The 22,934-nt window shown below is 42.1% G+C and overlaps 2 protein-coding genes across 4 annotated transcripts; one reads left to right on the top strand and one right to left on the bottom strand.

Moving 5' to 3' along the window:
- Positions 1-480: 480 nt before the first annotated feature.
- LOC115191763 (probable E3 ubiquitin-protein ligase HERC6) lies at positions 481-11,332 on the bottom strand. 3 transcript variants are annotated; one of them, XM_029749663.1, is made up of 23 exons: positions 11,037-11,330; positions 10,257-10,413; positions 10,028-10,110; positions 9,389-9,616; positions 9,114-9,205; positions 7,395-7,522; positions 7,117-7,274; positions 6,021-6,070; positions 5,808-5,899; positions 5,560-5,619; positions 5,350-5,452; positions 5,034-5,217; positions 4,694-4,845; positions 4,400-4,522; positions 4,127-4,225; positions 3,606-3,785; positions 3,358-3,498; positions 2,783-2,949; positions 2,611-2,680; positions 2,452-2,522; positions 1,922-2,105; positions 1,524-1,626; positions 481-1,134 (listed from the first exon to the last, which is right to left on the bottom strand). In XM_029749663.1, the coding sequence occupies exons 1-23, from the start codon at positions 11,254-11,256 to the stop codon at positions 923-925; spliced, it is 3,057 nt and encodes a 1,018-aa protein (XP_029605523.1). In that variant the 5' UTR covers positions 11,257-11,330; the 3' UTR covers positions 481-922. The 3 variants fall into 3 exon arrangements, 2 of the variants coding, with proteins under 2 accessions (XP_029605523.1, XP_029605524.1); XM_029749664.1 differs by lacking the exon at positions 11,037-11,330 and having other exon boundaries at positions 10,028-10,130; positions 10,257-10,330; XR_003877767.1 differs by lacking the exon at positions 481-1,134 and having other exon boundaries at positions 1,538-1,626; positions 2,424-2,522; positions 11,037-11,332.
- Positions 11,333-11,628: 296 nt separating this feature from the next.
- LOC115191760 (protein phosphatase 1K, mitochondrial) lies at positions 11,629-22,801 on the top strand. Its single transcript, XM_029749654.1, has 7 exons — positions 11,629-11,754; positions 15,372-15,921; positions 16,145-16,245; positions 17,832-17,991; positions 18,219-18,363; positions 19,139-19,273; positions 19,731-22,801. The coding sequence occupies exons 2-7, from the start codon at positions 15,470-15,472 to the stop codon at positions 19,860-19,862; spliced, it is 1,125 nt and encodes a 374-aa protein (XP_029605514.1). The 5' UTR covers positions 11,629-11,754; positions 15,372-15,469; the 3' UTR covers positions 19,863-22,801.
- Positions 22,802-22,934: the final 133 nt, after the last annotated feature.

Raw genomic sequence — 22,934 nt, 5'->3', positions numbered from 1 at the left:
ACATTTTCTGTATGCCCAATGGCAAAATGTGCAGAATTGTCACCCCTCATGATGAGTTCTGTTTTTTTGTGGCCCCCACCCCCATCAAAGTTGCCCTCCCTGATTTAAATAGAACCATGAGGAAAGCTGCAGAAAATATTATGCTGAAATACTGAAATTCCCACAGAAGAAGGTTGTTTCTTAATGTTCTGAGAACATGATTTTAAATAGAACCATGAGAAAACCTGTAGGAAACATTATGCTGAGGTATGGTAATTCCCATAGAAGAACGTTGATTCTTAACAATCTCAGAACAATTTACTTTAAATAGAACCATAAGGAATCCTGTAGGAAATGTTATGGGAAGGTTGTATCCAAAACGAAGAAGAAACATATAGTTCTCAGAACGTTATGTGCTGGCTAGGAAGGTTATGCAGGTTGTTGGAGAAACCACACGACTGCTCTGCATTTGAGGGAATACTCAATTATAAAAGAAAACACTTTAAGGTGAAACTAATATCTGTATTATTTAGATACATAAATAATTATTCTGTTAAAAGAACGCAAGATACAGACATGAATGTCAAAGATGATGCAGACATGTGTCCAGAAAAAAGGATGTTCCCATGCAGAATTACATAAAATGCCAAAATAAATCACAGTTTTTTCATAACTCACATTCAAAATTAGTGGACTTTAAGTCAAGGATAGTTTTTTCCAATAACATGGTAAGCCTATACATAGCCTAAACATTTGTAAATTTAAAATGTTCACTTGAAAAAGCCACGGTTTACAAGTTTTTTAAAAAGTGTAAAATCTGAACCTAGATGAAGGCTATATCAACATAACCAAAATCCTATGCTAAACTGAATAGATATATTGACATGTAAGAAACACATTGAATGAAATGATGAACACAGCAGTAGCCTATATATAGTGTCCATTACTCCTTCCAGAAGCCTCTGTTGTGGGCACATGCCTCTTTGAGCCTGGCCAGCAGCATCTCCTTGGAGGGGTAGATGGGCAGCAGCAGTAGGAAGTGGCAGGTAAGGGATTCTGGGAAATGTATTTCAGTAGAGTTCTGCAGGACTGCCACAGTCATCTGGATCTTGTCCATGCCCAGGATAGGAACGCGATCACAGCCCGTCAGGAACACTGAGAAGGAAGGGAGAGATCGTGAAAGGAAGACTGAATGGGAAGAAACATAGTGAATGTCTTTGTGCGGCAGGTAGTCTAGCCATTAAGAGTGTTGGGCCAGTAATCGAAAGGTAGCTGGTTTGAATCCCCGAACCGACTTGGTGAAATATATGTTGTTGTGCTTTTGAGTAAGGCACTTAAACCTATTTTGCTCCTGTAAGTCGCTCTGGATAAGAGCATCTGCTAAATTACTAAAATGTCAAATGTGTTCAGACACATTTTCTTTGTAAATGCTCTTGTAGAACAGGAAGTTCAAATATGCAGACAAAACCCTGAAGCAGCATTATGAAAGACTGTATGGTTCCTCCAGTTTTACTCAACCGAGAGCAATTTAGTGCCATACTTACGGAGAAAAGCTTTCTTTTGGTCGTCTGTCAGTTCCTCAAAAGCCTCCCAGAATGTGACGATGTTGGGATGTCTGGCATGGTACTCTCCATCATACACAGTGTTCTGGGCATACAAACCAAACAAATGGCAGCAATAATTAAACAATATTAAACTCACACGCCATTTAAACGATTCACCACTCAACGTCACACAGTATGTCACAAAGCACCATGTATAGCTAGGCAATGTATAGCACATTATCTCCTAGTTCCAGTCCTAACTTGAGATGCGTACCCATAACTTGAACATCAAAGCAAATCCCCCATCGATATAAATGCATCAACACATTGATTGATTTATGCCCTAATTTCTCAAGTCAGCACCCAGCCCCACACTGAGTAATGAATGATGGTTGTACCTGTTTGAGCGTGTCCCAGTCGTAGTCCTCTTTCCCCACCATGACTCCCCTGAGCTCCTCAGGCTGGAACAACTCCACCATGTCCCTGTCACACACCTTGAAGAAGCCTCTCCTGAACTCTTCAAACACCTTCTCCACTGATCGGTTGAAGGCAAGGTTCACGTAGGCATCAACAAACTGCTTCCTGTCAAAATAATGAATTGTATTTAAATATTTTAAAAACAGAACAAGCAGAAAGCAAGCTTATTGTAATTTCTAACTTCTAAAATTGCAATCTTGTATTATGCATTACAGATGTAAGACTGTAATATGAGCCAGTTTGCTACAGCAGGAAAATAATCCTGCAGCAACAGGAAATGTGAATTATAGGGGTTGACACATTTTTTGGAAGAGAAAATCAAGTCTGAAGCCTTTTTAAACCTGAAATATATTCAACACTTTTAAAATGTCCTGCATTGCAGGAAAGTTCTCCTGCAACAGAGTGATCAAATTCAGATCTTACATCTGTAGGAGTAAATGTTGCTGTAGACTTGTTACTACTTGTGACTGGTTTTCCTGTTTCTTTGGGATCAAGCTCCACCTTCTGGTCATCCCAGATCACCTGATGAAAATAAACAGTTTTACCACTATTCACATACTGTATCTAGTGATATTTCACAGCTCAAGTTTGAATGCAATACAATACATACGGTGAAGGTCATGTCCAGGTTTTCTTCAACATCATCATCAGTGTAGTCCTCCAAGAGGTACCGCAAACTCCTTCAATTACAATGAAAATAAATTAATGTTGAAACATTTTAATCCATTTCTAAGGGATACCAATTCAATGCTAAAATGTACATTCTAAAATACAAAACGTACCCTCCTACAACAGGGTCAAACTCTCTCAGGTCCTCCAGTGAGGGCTTGACCCCCACCATCTTCTTGAACAGGGCCAGAGGGAAGGGCAGGTGTACAATGTTGTGGTTGTACAGGGCCATGCCACACAAGACACCAAACAGGAAGTAGCTCTTTTCCTCCACTCTGGGCTGGTAGTAAGGGTAGGTGGCACATGAGTCAAGGCAGAGATCAAGAGAGCAGGCACCATTCTTCTTCAACTAACTTCTATCTCCTTTGTTGTATTATGTTGTTGTCTGTGTACTGAAATTCAGTTTTTAGCTGTGAATGTGTATAATTATAAAACCTTGGTACATCAGGAGGAGAGTAGGGAGTGATGGTGATTATGATTGGACACAATGCTATATTGATTGATACAGTGTAGATAGTGGCACTAGTGTAGTGGTTGAATCTCTTTTTGTTGCTATTAACTGACTAAATGTATTTAGATTGTTTTTAGAATAATCTAACATTTCTTACTCAACACTTTTAATTACCTTTAGACTGTAGTAATTTATTATACAGTAATGACATCGTAATTCCCTAATTCAAGTTCTTACCTTGGCAGGGAACCAGACCAGTGTCTTGGTGTCGTTGTACATGAACATCTCAGACTCTGGTGCCAACAGCTCTTCAAACACATGGAGGAAAAAGTCCCTTATGTTGACGAGCGACAGCTTCATGTCCTCCACAAACTGCACCTGAGGGATAAAGCATCAGAGGAACGTTTAGGTTGAGTTCTGACATTGTCTTGTGAAAAGCTTTTTTCAACATTTGTCCTTCCTAATTCAGCTTGTCATAATTTTACCACAAGTTCTCTCTTGAAGTAATCATGATCTGCAGCACCCAGTTGTCTGAAGGTGTCTTTGATGAGTGACGGGCGCCTTAAGGTCAACTGGAAGACTGGAGCAGGGGGAGATTCTGGGTTGTCTGGGAACGTTCCAGAAGGACACATCACTGTTTGCCAGTGGGTGAGTTGGTGAACCACCTGCAATATATAAATATACACTAGTTAAAAAAAAAATGTATGTCACGTGCACAAGTACAGTGAAATAACTTTCCTGCTTGCATTTTCCCAACAATGCAGTAATCAATATCAGTAGTACTATATATATTTTTTTTTTTTTAAAGTTAAGTAGAACATAATCGCACAAAAAATATAAATAAGAACACGAGAAAGTAAGTAAGGTATATACAGGGGCAGCTCCAGGTTCTATTTAGAGTGATATACAGACTGGTCTTTGGAAACCACTGTGTAGGCTATGGTATACTTGAAAACAAAGATTCAATAAAAGGATATAAAACAGCCAGTGGAATAACACAGTATACCTTAGTAAAAAGTGCATTACTGTTGAAAATCGCCATCTTGCAGATCAGATTCAACACAAATGGGTAACGGCAAAAGATGACTGGTGTCACCTCTGTATCCTAGAAGTGACACAAAAGAAAAATGAAAGTGCATCTCAATAGTCTACATGGGTTCCATCTCTTTGTCTCGTTCCATCAATCTGCACTGAAAGAACTGGACAAGTCAAACCAGATTCCACAACTTTATCATTCTAACATTTTAGTAATATACAGATGATTTGGTTATTTTATTACCTCCCTTGTTGACCAAAAACGCCAAAGCTTCACATCCTCCATAGGAATTACCCTATCAATGATCTCTTCCACATAAAAGGTACTGGCTGGAACTTTCTGGGTTCTTCCGGCCCTTTTGTTTGCCTTTGAAATAACAATGTCAGTATCAAAATAGATTTGCACATGTCCCTTGCACATGAGGAAGTGAACAGTTCACAATATGAAGTATGTTAGGGCATGATCAACAATACTGATAGACGGCAACTACAGAAAATGGTCAGAAGGATTATAAAAATGATTCACATAGACACTGACTCTGTTCAGGTACTTGAGGGCTTCCAGCAGGAATTTGACTCCGGGGTTGTGGGTAACCAGAAGACCGTTCCTCAGCATGAATGACAGGGCATTCTTCCACATCAGAATGTGCTTAGTCATGATGTTTGTCTCCATTGAGGACCACCACTCTTCTATAACATGATACAAGAATACAAAAGTCCAAAATATGTAAATGATATTGCCTGAGCAAAAAAAACATGATCTTATAATATATGGTAATGTGTCATAGTGTCAGCTATGCTTCTATTATAATACAATTCTGTAAAATTATACTGATGCCAAATTTGCTGATAAACTGAAAAGGTCAGAGGTTATTTACTTAAACTGTTCATGGCTGTTTCATTCAGATCCTCATCGATAACTATTGCTAAAGCCATGACCATGTTCATGACGTTCTGGTCATCGTGGAGAAGAGGGATTGTGGGTAGTATCATAAAGATCTCTGGTGACTTGATGACAGCTGCTGAACCGCGAAGAGTGTCCACCAGTGGCAATATATTTACCTATATGGAGAATATATATAGACATGAAGAGAGTAACATTATGCTATCATGATCCTCCATTCAAAATATATATTGATATTTAATGGATTGTTGATATCGGTTTAAGTCTTTGAAGAGTGAGATAATCTTAGCTGATTTCCTGATCCATGGGATGTTGAAGAGCTGATCAAATGCCTGGCTAGCAGCCTCTAGGTCCACTCTCAAAGCTCCTGCAGCTTTAGTTGATGGAGACTCACTGGTAGAGGGAATAGCATGGGTATAGCATTATCATTGACACAACATACTGTACACACACAGTGTTCATTATAAACTATCCAAACGTTCCATTTTAAAATCGCTTACCTGGCTTTGGTGAAACTGGCCACAAGACTTGAACTTGTTGAGAACATCAAGGATATTTCTCTGTTGGAACAAATGTGGACATATTTGATGTTTCAGTACAATTATACTATAAGAAATACAACTGTAAAATAAATGTTTGTTAATTTAATTTTGAGTTTGCTAGAAATATATTTTTTAAACTAACAAAGAACCTTTATCTATGGTGGATTGTATGTTTTAATATTCAATGTAAATAATAATAAATTAACCTTTCCGCCTCTGCATTTCCTTGCTCTATGGTCAGCCATTTTTGCAGCTTGGCTTTATCTAACCTCCCGATTGGCTGTTCTCTTTCAGAACTCTACAAAGGCAGATAAAGCAATATAATAAATTAAAATATCTCAAACATGAATTAGCTGCTTGAGAAATTTAGAATGTTCCAGTCTCCCTATTATTGAGGTATAAATGGTCAGAAACATTACCTCAGCAGTGTAAATGAAGTTTGAATTCCATCCCACTGATATCTTCATGTCTGGTAAAAAAAGAAAAGAAGAGGTTGTAGGGTGTCATGGATGAATCAGAATTAGTTGGGTAACATAGATAATTAAGATGTTTTATTAGTATAATATGCTTATGTGAGATACTTGTCATTAGAAAGTGTCCTTTGGACTCTGGTATGTTTCAGTTGCACGTTTCCCTTAGCTGGGGCTCAGTCACTTGGGGCCCAGAGAGGGGAGAGGTCAGACTTGTCTTCATGGGGGATGTGTCTTTACCTATTCTTAAACCATGTGAAGGGATGGCGTGATTAATGGGGAACCAATGACTTGTCTCCACAATGTCTGTGAGCAAGTCACTCCCTCCTTTTCTTTATTGTGGGGAGGTTTATGGTAGTGTCTGGGAATTGTGTGTCCTCTCTTAGATCTCGCACTTATCCTGTGATAGTATATGGCCTAGAGGCTCACTCCCCCCAGTGAGCCTGTCCAGGAGTGGGGTCAAGAGGGGGTTTGCTTGAGATGGGAGTATCTAGAGTTGACAATTGATATATGCCATTGGATGAAATGGTGTTTTTGTTCTATGAAGTACCAGGGAGGGACGGTTCTAAGGGGACCAGATACTGGGCTATACAATGAACCCTGTTGACATAGCAGTTACTGCCTGCTGTGTATTATGGATATCTGTCATACAAAACTTAACCTTTGTGACCCATTCTATGTATCTGTGGTTTGTCAATGTACGTTGAAGGGGGTGTATCTTTGCTATAAAATATCTCTGTAGCCATTGTGTAATCACCTTATTCAATGGTTCATTCAAGAGAGTGCATTATTGAAGGTCAAGTGCTTTTGCAAAAGTATCTTAAGTATTAAAGATGTAGTTAACTCGGACTGGTGTGTTTAACACTCTTCATTTGGTAATGCAGAAATTAGCCACCACAAGGGACATCAAGTCTCGTTAAACAGTATGTGTTCTAATTCAATCACCCAAACACTACATAGTCAGTATGTAGCTGCATAATATAATTGAATAGAATCAAATACAAAAGACAATAAAAGACAATAAAATAAACATTGCATCCGGTACCATTGTGTATGACTGTCACTGCCCCACCAGAAGCCCTTTTCAGCAGCACTGAGGTGGGTCGCAAGCAGCCCTCTGTGTTGCCAGTCCCTAGCTGACCTTTGACCCCACTGCCAAAGGCCCAGAGTTGACCTGAGGACCCCAGCACCAGGGTGTGATGGCTGGCAGAGTTACAGTAAGACAAAAAGACAGTCAGACTGAGAATGTTCAAGATTGGTTTCCTATCTGTTTATTATATGTGTATATATGTGTATAAGTAGCATTATGATGTTGGTCATTACCTGCCACATGCTATCTGTGAGCCCAGTCCATCCATACCCTCTACCAGTTTGGGTATGAGTTCGTTAGCTGAGGCGTTGTGCCCAAGCTGGCCTCGGCTTCCCTCTCCAAAGGTGAACACCTGTCCACCCTAAAGACCGCAAAGAACCAGAACCAGTTGTTGACATGTCAAGGCCCAGAGTTGTTCCTGGTCTAATCAGGTCAGGGCCCTAATCCCTTTTTAAAGAGACAGTCTAATGGTATTGAAGGGTCGACACACTGGATTTACCTTTACTCTGGTAGACCTGAGGCTTGATCTGTATTAAAAGCCATAATCAGGACATATTCTGTATAACCTGTGATATTCCATTCTGTAATAAACTGTTACTTCTCATTTAGTATGATAACAACTTGTATGGTTCTGTAAGGGTTGCGGAACTGGTGTCAGTGAAGTCAGACGCAGGAGAGCAGAAATAGGTAATAGCCGGAGCAGTTTAAAACAAAACCCACGGGAATACAAAAATAACCTACATGGGTACAAAACCAGACGCGCACCAGTAACATAGAGTACAAGCTCTTACAAACAAACAATTCCACACAAGGACATGGGGGGAGCAGAGGGTTAAATACACAACAATTAATGAGGGAAATGGAAACCAGGTGTGTAAGAAAACAAGACAAAACAAATGGAAAATGAAAAGTGGATCAACGATGGCTAGAAGACCGGTGACGCCGACCGCCGAACACCGCCCGAACAAGGAGAGGAAATGACTTCGGTGGAAGTCGTGACAGGTTCATTGTGTAGCCTACCTCTTCCAGACACCCACCAGACACTTGATCATTTGTTTTTCACCTCTGTTCAAGGTCATTTTGTATAACTGGCTTTATTTACCAACATGTGATGAATTGTACCTTCGAGAGGTTGCTGACTTTGTGTGCAGAACTATCTCCCAGTGGGGACACTGTTTAGGACGTTAAATACTTTTTCTGAACTTAATGAACTGCCGTAGTATTTGTCTCCTTTCACACCAACATCTTCCTTGGGGCCTTCAGTAAAAAGACAGTAATAGTATGATACCTTGGTGAGAACAGCAATGTCCCTCTCCACAGTGACAGTATGAAACCTTGGAGAACAGCAGTGTCCCTCTCCACAGTAATAGTATGATACCTTGGTGAGAACAGCAGAATGTGCCTCTCCACAGTAATAGCATGATACCTTGGTGAGAACAGCAGAATGTGCCTCTCCACAGTAATAGTATGATACCTTGGTGAGAACAGCAGAATGTGCCTCTCCACAGTAATAGTATGATACCTTGGTGTGAACAGCAGTGTGCCTCTCCACAGTAATAGCATGATACCTTGGTGAGAACAGCAGAATGTGCCTCTCCACAGTAATAGCATGATACCTTGGTGAGAACAGCAGAATGTGCCTCTCCACAGTAATAGTATGATACCTTGGTGAGAACAGCAGAATGTGCCTCTCCACAGTAATAGTATGATACCTTGGTGAGAACAGCAGAATGTGCCTCTCCACAGTAATAGTATGATACCTTGGTGAGAACAGCAGAATGTGCCTCTCCACAGTAATCGTATGATACCTTGGTGAGAACAGCAGAATGTGCCTCTCCACAGTAATAGTATGATACCTTGGTGAGAACAGCAGAATGTGCCTCTCCACAGTAACATTTTGATACCTTGGTGAGAACAGCAGAATGTGCCTCTCCACAGTAATAGTATGATACCTTGGTGAGAACAGCAGAATGTGCCTCTCCACAGCTGATGAAGGAAACCCCCAAGACTCTGAGAGCAGGCACAGCACAGATGTTGAACCGGCCTGGCAGGGGGAACAAGCGTCATACAAGCATCATGCAATGTTCCCACTCATTATAATACATCTGTAAAATGACTTAGTGGTTATAACAAAGGAATCCAAGTTGAAATGAGAAAATGCTGGTGGATAAGCCTGATTAGCTTTTTATACAATTAGCATACGAAGAGAGGTAGAGTGCCGTAGTACCTTTCTCATCCACACGGTTGAGTCCCAGCTGCCCAGCCCTGTTCGCCCCACAGCAGTAGACCAGGCCTGGGAGGGTGAGGGCCAGAGTGTGGGTTCCTCCGGCTGCTACCTGGGTCACTGGGACCCCTGTGAGGGAGCGCACCAGGGCAGGTATGGGCTGCAGAGGGACTCCCTTCCCCAGGCCCAGCTGTCCATGACTGTTAAGACCCCATGAGAACACCTGTCCTCCTGTAGAAGACAAAGAAATTACATATTACATTACAATTACATCACAACAATTCCAGAGTTACATTCTTTCCTGATAAATATCATCTCACTGTCCTGTTGATGTACACTTTTATAACAAGGGTTTCAAAAGGGTTCTTCGGCTGCCCTCATAGGATAACCCTATTTGGTTCCAGGTAGAACCCTTTTGGGTTCCATGTAGAACCAGAGGGTTCTACATTAAACTAAAAAGGGTTCTACCTGGAACCAAAAACTCTTATCCAATGCGTTCTCCAATGGGGACAACTGAATAAGCATTTTAGGTTTAAGACAGCACCTTTTTTCTAAGTGTAGTCTAACTGATGCATGTGGTTATCATAGTTTAGATGGAATGTAGTCTGTGTGAGGAACATCAGTAGGTACAGTACGTTATACCTTTAGTCAAGGCCAAAGAATGGGAATTTCCACAAGCAACCTGTATCACTGTTATCGGCAAGGGCGAAGGTATTGGAACTGGTCTGTAAAGAAAAGGAGACATCTAGTATATATTGTCTTTGTTAGTGATCAGTGGAGTCCAAGAGGGCTCTCATCACTTGACAATGTAAATCATGGATGATATTTCACTATCAAGATCTATTTCAAGTTGAAGTTGAGGTTTCCTTGCCTTGGCCTGGGGACTTTGGAGACAGTAGTAGGGGTATTGCCCAGCTGTCCCTCACCCCCTGCCCCCCAGGAGTAGACCTGTCCTGACGCGCACACAGCTACAGAGTGGTCCTGACCACAAGCCACAGAGACCACTGCCCCCAGACCCTCCACTGGGGCTGAAACGGGTAGAACAAAGGTTTTATTTGGAAGTCCTGTCTTGGAAAGGGTTAAATACCATTACATTTGGATTCCCTGGTGCCACTAGGGCAGTTTAACACCCTGATGATAAATGAGTTCACTGAGGTGTGCAATTGTTTTGATTGACTTTAATCATTTGTTTATGATACCTGTGATGTTACATGTTCTAATGTAATGTACTTGTTACTGTATCTTGTATCTTGTAGTTTTATATTTTATGTCCTCAGGGCACCATTGACTAAATTTAAGTTCATAATCTTGAGGATGACGTAAATTACATAACAACAGTTAACTTTCGTTCCTCTAACTTTGATTGAGAAACGAAACTGAAACCCAACTGTGAGTCTATGTTGTAGTTTTATTGAGGGATAGCGTACCCATTTCTGAAAGTTGTGGTAAATCTCACTAGGCTAAATATAGGCTACTATACATTTTAATATAATCTGTAATTATGAACAATATTGTGAACAGAAAATGTTAGCATAATGATAAAGAATAAAATAATTCTAATTCAAGCATCCTTTTAGCCGCACTTTAATCCTAAATAGCCTACATAGCGATCCTTGCATCCAAATAGTCAGATATAATTAAATTGTTTTACCTGGTAATTTTGAATCTCTGTTCTTCTGTCTACCAAGTTGTCCCTTTGAGTTGCGCCCGCATGATAGGATCCTGCCATCTACCGTGAGAAATAAAGTGTGTTGCTCCCCACAAGTAATTTCTGTGACTTTATCAGAGAATATATTCCCTGCTGTAGGAACAGACACATTCTCAAAGTTTAGACCAAACTGTCCACTCGAACCGTCTCCCCAGCAGAACATGATGATGTGATGATTGACTGATGACTAACGTGTGGTCCACATAGGTTGACTTTATTGTGCTCTACGTGTATGTGTGTGTGTGTGTGTGCGCGCGCGAGAGAGAGAGAGCGCTACTAGTTACCACATCCATCAAGTCATAATTATGTCTAAATCCCATCTATTTCTACAATTTATCTACGTAAAATCTGACTTTAAACCTTACCCTAACCTCACTGCTGACCTCATACCTAACCATAACCTTAAATTAAGACCAAAAAGCTGTTTTCTGTTTTCATGAATTTTAGCCAATGACTTTGTGGCTGTGGTAACTAGTGACAACCGGGTGGGAGGGAGGCGTAAATGTTTCTAGCATGCTGATTCGCGCTGCGCGTGTGACAGGCGCAGTTCCTCTTCTTGTTTGATAGCGTTCGGCACTCAACACACGGACACTTTTGATTCATTTAACTGTACGCTGTGCAGCTTTTGCAACATATACGAAGACGTTGTAAAGAGTTAAAGGTAAGAATACAACATTTTCTGCAGAGAAATACCGAAGAAATGTGATTGTTGTCCAAGGGCGGGAGATAGGCTGCGCAAATCATGGATTATTTTGCTAGCTGCTGTTAGCATAGCTCTACCTATCAAATGAGCTAAGAAATAGTCTCAAATTAGGAATACTTTATCGTCTATCCTTACTATTTAACGTTAGTGTGATGAAATAAACAGGGGTCGTTTGCGAAACCATTAGTTTACATTCTGCACAGCACTGCAGCTATCTAACTAGCTAAGCAGTAGCTTGTTTGGTTGCTAGTTAGCAAGCTAACTTGTGAATGATCGGTTATGGTGTTGCGTCATGCGCCGTTTGTCAAGTTTTTTTCTTTTATTTATTTTTATTTCACCTTTATTTAACCAGGTAGGCTAGTTGAGAACAAGTTCTCATTTGCAACTGCGACCTGGCTAAGATAAAGCATAGCAATTCGACACATACAACAACACAGAGTTACACATGGAATAAACAAAACATACAGTTAATAATACAGTAGAACAAAAGAAAACAAAGTCTATATACAGTGATGGGGTAAGGTAAGGCAATAAATAGGCCATGGTGGCGAAGTAATTACAATATAGCAATTAAACACTGGAATTGTATATGTGCAGAAGATGAATGTGCAAGTAGAGATACTGGGGTGCAAAGGAGCAAGATAAATAAATACAGTATGGGGATGAGGTAGGTAGATAGATGGGCTGTTTACAGATGGGCTATGTGCAGTGATCTGTGAGCTGCTCTGACAGCTGGTGCTTAAAGTTAGTGAGGGAGATATGAGTCTCCAGCTTCAGATATTTTTGCAGTTCGTTCCAGTCATTGGCAGCAGAGAACTGGAAGGAAAGACGACCAAAGGAGGAATTGGCTTTGGGGGTGACCAGTGAGATATACCTGCTGGAGCGTGTGCTACGAGTGGGTGCTGCTATGGTGACCAGTGAGCTGAGATGAGGCTGGGCTTTACCTAGCAGAGACTTGTAGATAACCTGTAGCCAATGGGTTTGGCGACGAGTATGAAGCGAGGGCCAACCAACGAGAGTGTACAGGTTGCAATGGTGGGTAGTGTATGGGGCTTTGGTGACAAAACGGATTGCACTGTGATAGACTGCATCCAATTTGTTGAAGAGAGTGTTGGAGGCTATTTTATAAATGACATCACCGAAGTCGAGGATCGGTAGGATAGTCAGTTTTACGAGGGTATGTTTGGCAGCATGAGTGAAGGATGCTTTGTTGCGAAATAGGAAGCCGATTCTAGATTTAATTTTGGATTGGAGATGCTTAATGTGAGTCTGGAAGGAGAGTTTACAGTCTAACCAGACACCCAGGTATTTGTAGTTGTCCACGTATTCTAAGTCAGAGCCGTCCAGAGTAGTGATGCTGGACGGGCGAGCAGGTGCGGGCAGTGATCGATTGAATAGCATGCATTTAGTTTTACCTGCGTTTAAGAGCAGTTGGAGGCCACGGAAGGAGAGTTGTATGGCATTGAAGCTCGTCTGGAGGTTAGTTAACACAGTGTCCAAAGAGGGGCCAGAAGTATACAGAACGGTGTCGTCTGCTTAGAGGTGGATCAAAGACTCACCAGCAGCAAGAGCGACATCATTGATGTATACAGAGAAGAGAGTCGGCCTGAGAATTTATCCATGTGGCACACCCATCGAGACTGCCAGAGGTCCGGACAACAGGCCCTCCGATTTGACACACTGACCTCTATCAGAGAAGTAGTTGGTAAACCAGGCGAGGCAATCATTTGAGAAACCAAGGCTGTCAAGTCTGCTAATAAGAATGTGGTGATTGAAAGAGTCGAATGCCTTGGCCAGGTCGATGAATACGGCTGCACAGTAATGTCTCTTATCGATGGCGGTTATGATGTCGTTTAGGACCTTGAGCGTGGCTGAGGTGTACCCATGACCAGCTCTGAAACCAGATTGCATAGCGGAGAAGGTACGGTGGGATTCTAAATGGTCGGTAATCTGTTTAACTTGGCTTTCGAAGACCTTAGAAAGACATGGTAGGATAGATATAGGTCTGTAGCAGTTTGGGTCCAGAGTGTCACGGGGGATGACCACGGCAGCTTTCCAAACTTTGGGAATCTCAGACGATATGAAAGAGAGGTTGAACAGGCTAGTAATAGGGGTTGCAACAATTTCGGCAGATAATTTTAGAAAGAGAGGGTCCAGATTGTCTAGCCCGGCTGATTTGTATGGGTCCAGATTTTGGAGCTCTTTCAGAACATCAGCTATCTGGATTTGGGTGAAGGAGAAATGGTGGGGGCTTTGGCGGGTTGCTGTGGAGGGTGCCGGGCAGTTGACCGGGGTAGGGGTAGCCAGGTGGAAAGCATGGCCAGCCGTAGAAAAACGCTTAATGAAATTCTCAATTATAGTGGATTTATCGGTGGTAAGTGTTTCCTAGCCTCAGAGCAGTGGGCAGCTGGGAGGAGGTGCTCTTATTCTCCATGGACTTTACAGTGTCCCAGAACTTTTTTGAGTTAGTACTACAGGATGCAAATTTCTGTTTGAAAAAGATAGCCTTAGCTTTTCTAACTGCCTGTGTATATTTGTTCCTAACTTCCCTGAAAAGTTGCACATCACGGGGGCTATTCGATGCTAATGCAGAACGCCACAGGATGTTTTTGTGCTGGTCAAGGGCAGACAGGTCTGGAGTGAACCAAGGACTATATCTATTCCTAGTTCTACATTTTTTGAGTGGGGCATGCTTATTTAAGATGGTGAGGAAGGCACTTTTAAAGAATAGCCAGGCATCATCTACTGACGGGATGAGGTCAATGTCATTCCAGGATACCCCGGCCAGGTCGATTAGAAAGGCCTGCTCGCGGAAGTGTTTGTGTTGACATTAGAAAAATACGCTGCACTAATGGACTAACGTTAACATTGTCAATCATTATTTATTTTTTGCAATCTATGTATACTTTTGTGCATGCCTGTTAATGAGCCTTCTGAAACATTTTGAATAATTAGATATTTATTTATTCAGCTGTAATAAAATAACAAGTGCTGTTGACTCCTGTCTAGTGTTCATGCTCTTTAGCTGCACCAGTTACCGATAAGTGATAACTGCATTATTTTATCAACTGATTCTGACAAATGTTCAGAATGCTTCAGGACAGGTGTGAAAAAGAAGAAATGTAGGCAACACAGCAAGTGAAGCATCCTGACACTTACAGCTTGGCATGTTAGACCAATGATGACCGAGGTTACTTGGAACTTTATAGTGCAGTTTTAAGACATATCTTAAGATGTGGCTAGGCCTACATATGGAATAGAGAAGAACTTAATTAAGTAGGCTATTTCACATGCATTTTCTGTTGTATGGAGTCGAGAGACACAGGAAGATAGAGAGAGCGAGTGTCCTGCATCAACAAACATAGAAATATCAATCCAGCCACCATCCATTCCTGTGACATCTATTGGAACTCAGCCACTCTGCAGCTGGCAGAACACAGCAGGCCTAGGAAAACTGGCTGACGTTTCCAAGGCCAAGTCCAACTCTTCTATTCAATTTACAGCACCTATCTAGGAGCTCTTGTTGACTTGACATTCAATCTAATAGCTATCTATCCTTCTTCCCCAATTGTTAGCATATTTGCAGTCCAGAAACCTCTGCTCTAGGGTAACCTGTGTTGTTGGCCAGAGGATCTCTCTCCCCGCGAGGAGTCGTCTGCTGCTGTTGGTGACCATGTCAGCCTCCGCTCTCATCCACCTGGCCCGGTCGGGGGGGACTCAGGCCATGCGACAGAGGGGTTTCCTCCAGACAGCCCTAGTGAGTGTCCTACCCCTGCAGGATGACCTCCAACGGCCGCTCCACCTGGGCCTGCTGCGGGCCAGCAACACGCGCTTCGACCCGGATAGCAGCGGCAAGCCCACCACCTGGGACTCGTTCGGCATCTGGGACAACCGCATCGACGAGCCCATCAACCTGTCGCCCTCCATTAAGTACGGCAAGCCCATCCCCAAGGTCAGCCTGTCCAAGGTGGGCTGCGCCTCGCTCATCGGCCACCGGCGGGAAAACGAGGACCGCTTCCAGGTCTCCCAGATGACAGACAATATCCTCTACTTTGCCGTGTTCGACGGCCACGGAGGGCCTGAGGCGGCAGACTTCTGCGACAAGTACATGGAGAAGTACATTAAGTAAGTCATCTGACTGGGTTTTATGATCTGTGTTTAGTCAGGGCATTGGCCTGTAGGATCAGTTTAGGGCCTAATGTTTGTTGAATGGACTGGAGAAAAAATGCACTTCAATTTAGTTTTTATCCTTTTTATACTTGCACAATCTCTTCAGAGGTCAGGCTGAGACCATTGAGATAGCAGGTAATGAATCTGATTGATTGAATGTGTTTTGGTGTTATTTCAGGGATCTTATAGCAGAGGAGGAAAATCTGGAAGTTGTTCTTACTAAAGCATTCCTTGAACTGGACAAAGCCTTGGCAAGACACCTCCACTTCTTCCCTCATGGTAGGTTCCGTCTGTGATGTTACACGTCAGGGAATGTAGATAGACTGTCTCTGTACTGACAATGTACGTAGACCGCACTGAGTTCTTGTTTTTATGTTAAACTTGAAGGTAAAGTCTTTAGCTTGTGTTGAAATATTAACGAATAGCCTAACTTATCAATGTGACTGCTCTGCCAAGAGCTATGATGACTTAACCGATCCTAAATGGAGCTAACGTGAATTTTCAGTCGCTGCCTCTAGTGCTGTGAAAGCTAAACATTAATACCCAGGGTCACCTTTCTCAGACTGCAAAGCACAGGTTAGGACATGCATGTGGCAGACAAGCATTCTAAACAAACAACTCCACTGGATGCCCTGCAGATAAGAATCAGGGTTGTCCTCTTGTAGTGCATGCACCCTTCCAAGATACTGGATCAAGTTTACCTTCAGTTCCTTTGGCAGCCATTTTCTTTTGTAAAGGTCGCCTGGAGACTCAGATGTTAGCAATCGTAGAATGTCGACCGTTTTCTCTGAGAAAGGCCTAGTTTAACCGCCAAGATGGTGACAGTCAATCAGTTTAGCTTGAGTGTGTGGCCAAAATGTCGACCACAGACGGCGTGAAATGTCCCAATGTGCCCTGTGTGTGTGTGTGTGCATGTTATTTACGACAGCAGCGGAGCCAGCTAAGAGCTGGAGGCACCAGGCACCTTTTTGGAAGGAGAAGGGGGGCTAGATAATGGAGAGTCCAGCGGGTCCTATCCTGGACTACTGGAAGGTTCCTCATCTTTCTCTCTCTCCTCTCTCCTTTTCTATTTCTCTCACACAAGTTGATTTGAACAGCTGTATAAGGATCATTGTAAAATCAGAAACTGTAGGCTGTTACCATGCAAATGGTTGCTAAGGACACCCAAGAGGGAACAAAACACAAATCACCATGTGTACAAAACATGACACATAGAAACTTAGTCATGAAATTTGTAGTGTTATACACTTAATTATTGAAAGAGGCATTAGCCTAGAGCTCTCACCTATAGATTTGATTACCATGATGATAGTCCTGATAAGCGCTATCTGATTCTAAAGGATGCATGTCTGTCACTGCTGCTTTCTGTATTCTGCCATGGGCCAGTCCACTGTATATAGGACTGTATATTAGGTCACTCATTGTAACTCTGACATTTTTGTATGACACCACTGGTCAGAGATCCAAAGTTCCACTGACTGTATTGCAGTTGCTCTCATTCTGTTTCTGTAACCCTAAAACAGTGTGACATGCATGTCTGTCTGACTCTGTCTCTTCAGCCATCCTTTTTGTTTAGACTAGTAACCTCCCCCTCCATTCTGTTCTCATGTTGTGGAGTATGACTCGTGAGTGTGTGTCACGTGCCACCTATGCTGTGAATGTGTGAGAATACATTTTGAGCATGTATCTGAATAATTAATTGTGTGTTTTGAGAAACAAGTTTATCATAATATGATGATTGTCAACTCTGTGTGTTGCTTGTTAGCTGTGTGTGTCTGGCCTTACTGTTGTGTAGAGTGTGTGTGTGTGGTCTTCAGATGCGTTTCCCCCCCTGATGTGTTTCCCTCTACTTCCTGGTGTTGTAGTGGTGAGCGCTGGCTCCACGGCCACGGTGGCCCTGCTGAGGGACGGTATAGAGCTGGTGGTGGGCAGTGTGGGGGACAGCCGCGCCATGCTCTGCCGCAAGGCCAAGGCCCTCAAACTCACCTTGGACCACACCCCCGAGAGGAAGGACGAGAAGGAGAGGTACGGCAGATATCCAGGCTCGAGAAAGACTTGATCTGATATTCATTTGTTGGTAGCTGTAAGGTTGGGAGTCGCAGGAGGCATGCTTTATCCATCACATCGGACACTAATAGAAATGTGCTAAGTACTATGGATTAAGATCTTACTATAAGTTTTAACAACTCTACGTAAGTCATTTAAGAGCCCTCTCCCGTGCTTTAAAACCACCTGTCTGTCTCTACCTCCAGGATAAAGAAGAGCGGTGGCTGGGTGACCTGGAACAGTCTGGGGCAGCCCCACGTTAACGGCAGGTTAGCCATGACACGCGCCATCGGGGACTTTGACCTCAAAAGCACCGGGGTGATCGCTGAGCCAGAGACCAAGAGAATATCAGTGAGTGTCTGCTGTCACCACCTCAGAGAAATTATCTACTGTGCAGTATCAGAGTGTATACATCTAAAATTACACTCTGTTCCCTATGAAGTGCACTGCTTTTGACCTGGACCTAGAGCTGGGAAGAAAAACAGACAATTATCGACACCGACCATTTCTGGAGGACATGTTACTGATATTGATAATAACGATAAGTAGCCGTTACTAGAGAAATATGACGTTTGAAATGAAATAACTCTGCTAATATGGGCTATTGCTAACGGGACAGTCATGGCCACAACATTGAAAGTAGTAGTAGTAGTTTTAAGGGTAATGTAAAAAAGTAACTGGTGCACATTGTTATAAACTTATCATTAAATTTATTGTTATCGTGAAAATTCAGTACATTTATCATCATATGAGTTTTTGTCCATATCGCCCAGCTCTACCAGAACCTCATATAGTGCATTCATTTTGACCAGATCCACACAGTGCTGGACAAAAGTAGTCCACTGTATGGGGAATAGGTTTGAATTAGCCAGTGTCTGTCACTCAGTTTGGGTCATTTTGGCCCCCGAGGTGTTTGGGTCATTTTGGCCCCCGAGGTGTTTGGGTCATCTTGGCAGGGTTTATCACGTCTTTAGCCTGCGGGTGCGCAGATCAATGACAGATTAAGCTCCGAAGGGCAAATGTGTTTCCTCTTTATCACTGGAGCTTGTCTGGCTTAGTCTCTGGCTTGTGTCATGGTCTGTCTGTAGACGTCTGACAATAAGGTATTAACTGAATTTTTTTCTAGCTGCATCACGTCCACGACTCGTTCCTGGCGCTGACCACAGACGGCATCAACTTCATCATGAACAGCCAGGAGATCTGTGATGTCATCAACCAGTGCCACGACCCCAAAGAGGCCGCCCAGAGGATCTCAGAGCAGGTAGGGTGGTCACTTTGAGCCACCACAGCCCCTAGGGCAGCTTTTCCCAAACTCAGTCCTCCGGACCCCAAGGGGTGCACGTTTTGTTTTTTGCCCACAGCTGATTGAAATGATCAAAGCTTGATGATTAGTTGGTTATTTGAATCAGCTGTGTAGTGCTAGGGCAGAAACCAAAACGTGCACCCCTTGGGGTCCCAAGGACTGAGTTTAGGAAATACTGACTTAGGGTGTAGGGGTAACATCTATCCCAAAGAGCAGCAGTGATTTTTGAAATTGTTGAAGCAGAGATATGTAATGTAAGTCTAGCAAATTAATGAGTTCAAAGGAACTCCATGGCACCGTATAGTATAGTAATCTCAATGGATTGTCAAATAAATATGTCTCCTGGCTATTTAAAGAAACAGTTAAACATTGAGACAAATGTTCATTATTGGTGGCGGTGTCTCTCCTCTCGCAGGCGCTTCAGTACGGCTCAGAGGACAACAGCACCATTATCGTGGTTCCCTTCGGAGCCTGGGGGAAACAGAAGAACTCAGAGACCAGCTACTCCCTCAGCCGCAGTTTCGTGTCCAGCGGCCGCTGGGCCTAAACAGGTGGACCCGGGTAGTCATTAGTACGAAGTTACCCCTAGACACTAATCTAGCGTCAGTTTATGTTTCCCACCCCTAATGGTGAAGGTTAGTGCTTGGGGAGCGTAATCTGATCTGAGCTCTGTGGTTATGGATAACTTTGATCGAAGCAGACTTGAAGGGAATGGGGAGTGATATTCCTGTGGACCTTATCGATGTGCAATAGTCTCCACACAGGGCGGGCCTGTTCAAGACATGCAGGGGAAAAGCACAGCTAACCAAGAACCGATGCCTTAGGAACAATGACATGCCATTTTACTGATAATAATCCCGTAGTTTTGAGCCTGTTCTACAGAAAGGCTGTTGACTCATTATGTGCACTTAACAAGGAACACGTCCTTTTCACTTCCTCCAAAATCACAGCCTCTTCCCTATGTAGTGCACTACTTTTGACCGCCAAACATAGTGCACTACATAGGGAATTAGGTGCAATTTTGGACGCAAACAAGGTTGCAGTAGAAAGCCATCGACTTGGTGGAAGCTTGAAGCCTAAGAACTTACCTTATTCTTCATTGTGTGTAAGTGAGTTTGCATTGTGCCATGTAAGGCAAACCAGACGTTAATTAGCTTTGTCTGTGAGAACATGAGGAAAAGTGCTTCTTACTTGCATGTCATGGAGAATGTTTTTGGTAGGAAGTTATTATGTTGAACTAATTTGTTTCAATGCGTCTAATTCATCCGCTGTACTTGTTAGTGGATATCACTGTGCTGTGGTGCTTCTTTGTTTTGTTCTGAACAACAGTTTTAGTCTGTCGTCTCTTCGCGTGAAGCACTTGTCAGTATTGAGTTCAGGACAAACTTCTCAGAATGGGGATTTTGAGTACAGTAAGGTGCTGCTTATAGTACAGGGTTATCATTGACCAATATGTACAAATTCATATCCGTCTAATAGGAAAACGCTCACACACACTGCAGTCAAGACGTGTTAAAAGGACCACTATTTGAATCTCTGCGTTTCTATAATTTCAGCATGGTAGAAGGAAAAGCTGTAATACACAGAGAGAGCCAGCCAAATGATGGCAAAAGCCCAAAGTCTTGTAATAGATGGGCACATGCAGTATGTAATGTGTTAGTTCTCCCTGTTCTACAATCATATTGGGCCCTTGGGAGCCACAGAATGCATTGATGCCCCAGTTGCACAAGCCTTAAAGATGCAGTTATAGATCTTAAGCACTTAGAAATTCGTAACAGATTGTACGATGACATTGTACACAATTGTGCACAATCTTAAGTGACCCGTTTTGGCTCGTGATCACTTCTTTCAAAACTACTGGGTGAAATTATGCAAAGGCTTTGGAGCATCACTTTGAGGTAAAGCTATAGAGAATATCTATTGAGCTGTGTTCTAATGGTACTTAGTAGTTTAGTGTAAACACAGTTCATGGTCGTTTGGCTCGAAAACGACTTCAACCCATAGCATTCCAAAAGATTATCTTTATTGACAACAAACCAGTTTTTATTGACAACAAACAGGTCAAACAACTTAACGTGGGAGAGCCTTTGTTTATTTTGGTGATAGGGACTTGGAACAACAGAAGAAAGTGTAAAATGGTGTATATCTGATAACCATACTGGCATTTAAGATGTTCTCAACTTGGGTACAGAAGTAATTTGTATTTTGTGAGTTTTGTACATAGTTATATTTATGTATATGTTTTGATTGCAGGAAAACCGTCAGTGTACTATTTTTAAGTGTTACAGTTCAAATATATTACATTTTTTAGAAAGAAAAATCTAAAATTGCTCACTATTTTATAGTTTGTCCCTTGTCCTCTAGTTGTTGAAATGAAGTGGCTAAAATATCACTTGTATTGCACTTGTAATCAAATATGCTTTTTCATAGGGAACCTTTATATGCAACAATGAACAAAGGAGACAGCTAACCAACAAATATGTAAAATGTGAATGTCTGTTTTAAAATGCCGTCAGTGACTCAAATGCAAGAAGTTGTAAAACAACTTGATCTAAAATTAGAGCACAAACAGTGACCGAAGCTAACCACAACTTGACTGTAATTCGCATGGATATCTCACCTGGTGCTTCCAGGTTGTTATAAATAATGTAACGCTGCGTTGATGTGCATTAAAGCCACAGTTGTATTTTTTGCTGTCTATCCAAGTCAGGAATACTTATGTACATGTAACAGCTATACTGTTAAATATTACCGTGAATGTGAGTATCTACAATCCATGAATGTATCTATCCACCATTTTAGGTTTTCCTTGTACACAGTTTGTTTGTTTGTCGGTTCTCTCACGATGTGAACATCTATTTATCCTCCATTTGTAATGAGTATTAGTTTATAGAGTTATAGAGTTCTCATAATTAAAATCTTGCATACTAAGTTTCTCACTAGCCTTCCTACATGTTTGTTGGTTTTATTATGTCTGTATTTTACTTCAGCTTGTTCATGTTGTATACTGGAGTGCAGGGATCATCAACTAGATTCAGCTGGGGGCTGATTGTTATCGTGAGCGTATGGTCGGGGGGGCGGAACATAATTACAAATCATTTGTAGTCTGCAAATTGACCGCAAGAATATGTCTGACTAAAACATAATTTCAAACCTTGCAAACCTTTCTTAAATTGTAGTCTGTTCAACAATAAAAAATGTATATATTTGTATTTTTGCTCAGAGCTTGGGGGGGGTGGAGGCAAATAAAACTACTGCCTGTTGGGGAACCCTGCTGTAGTGTATAACCATATTCAGCTGAACCTCTGTGTGCCTATTCCTTTCAACTCTTCTGTTTCTACTAGACGTGTCTAGCTCTAGTACATGTTGTACTGTCAATGCTTAATGGACTGTCACTCCTATTCTCGCATGCCGTTGATGTCCATGTGGTCGACAGTTGAATATTTATCCAAATAAATAATGAAATATGAAGAAAAAAAATCTTCATTTATGTACATTTTCCAACGTTATTGTCCAGCAGATGTCACTATTGTTGCTAGTGACATGAGTGTCGATTGGAACCATTGGAGGTAGGAATCTCTTGACAAGAAACTGTGGACAGTAGGAGAAACTAGCAGGT

The sequence above is a fragment of the Salmo trutta genome, chromosome 4, assembly GCF_901001165.1.
Source record: "Salmo trutta chromosome 4, fSalTru1.1, whole genome shotgun sequence".
NCBI classification, from domain to species: domain Eukaryota; kingdom Metazoa; phylum Chordata; class Actinopteri; order Salmoniformes; family Salmonidae; genus Salmo; species Salmo trutta.
Note: the sequence above shows the minus strand (reverse complement) of the source record. Positions and strands in the feature narration are given on the sequence as shown.

Coding starts and splice junctions, on each gene's coding strand:
- LOC115191763 (XM_029749663.1), bottom strand. CDS start 11,256: ATGTTCTGCTGGGGAGACGGTTCGAGTGGACAGTTTGGTCTAAACTTT. Junction 4,846..5,033: donor AACAGCCATGAACAGTTTAA/GTAAATAACCTC, acceptor ATCATGTTATAG/AAGAGTGGTGGTCCTCAATG. Junction 2,950..3,357: donor TGGTCTGGTTCCCTGCCAAG/GTAAGAACTTGA, acceptor CCTTACTACCAG/CCCAGAGTGGAGGAAAAGAG.
- LOC115191760 (XM_029749654.1), top strand. CDS start 15,470: ATGTCAGCCTCCGCTCTCATCCACCTGGCCCGGTCGGGGGGGACTCAG. Junction 15,922..16,144: donor TACATGGAGAAGTACATTAA/GTAAGTCATCTG, acceptor GTGTTATTTCAG/GGATCTTATAGCAGAGGAGG. Junction 18,364..19,138: donor CAGAGACCAAGAGAATATCA/GTGAGTGTCTGC, acceptor ATTTTTTTCTAG/CTGCATCACGTCCACGACTC.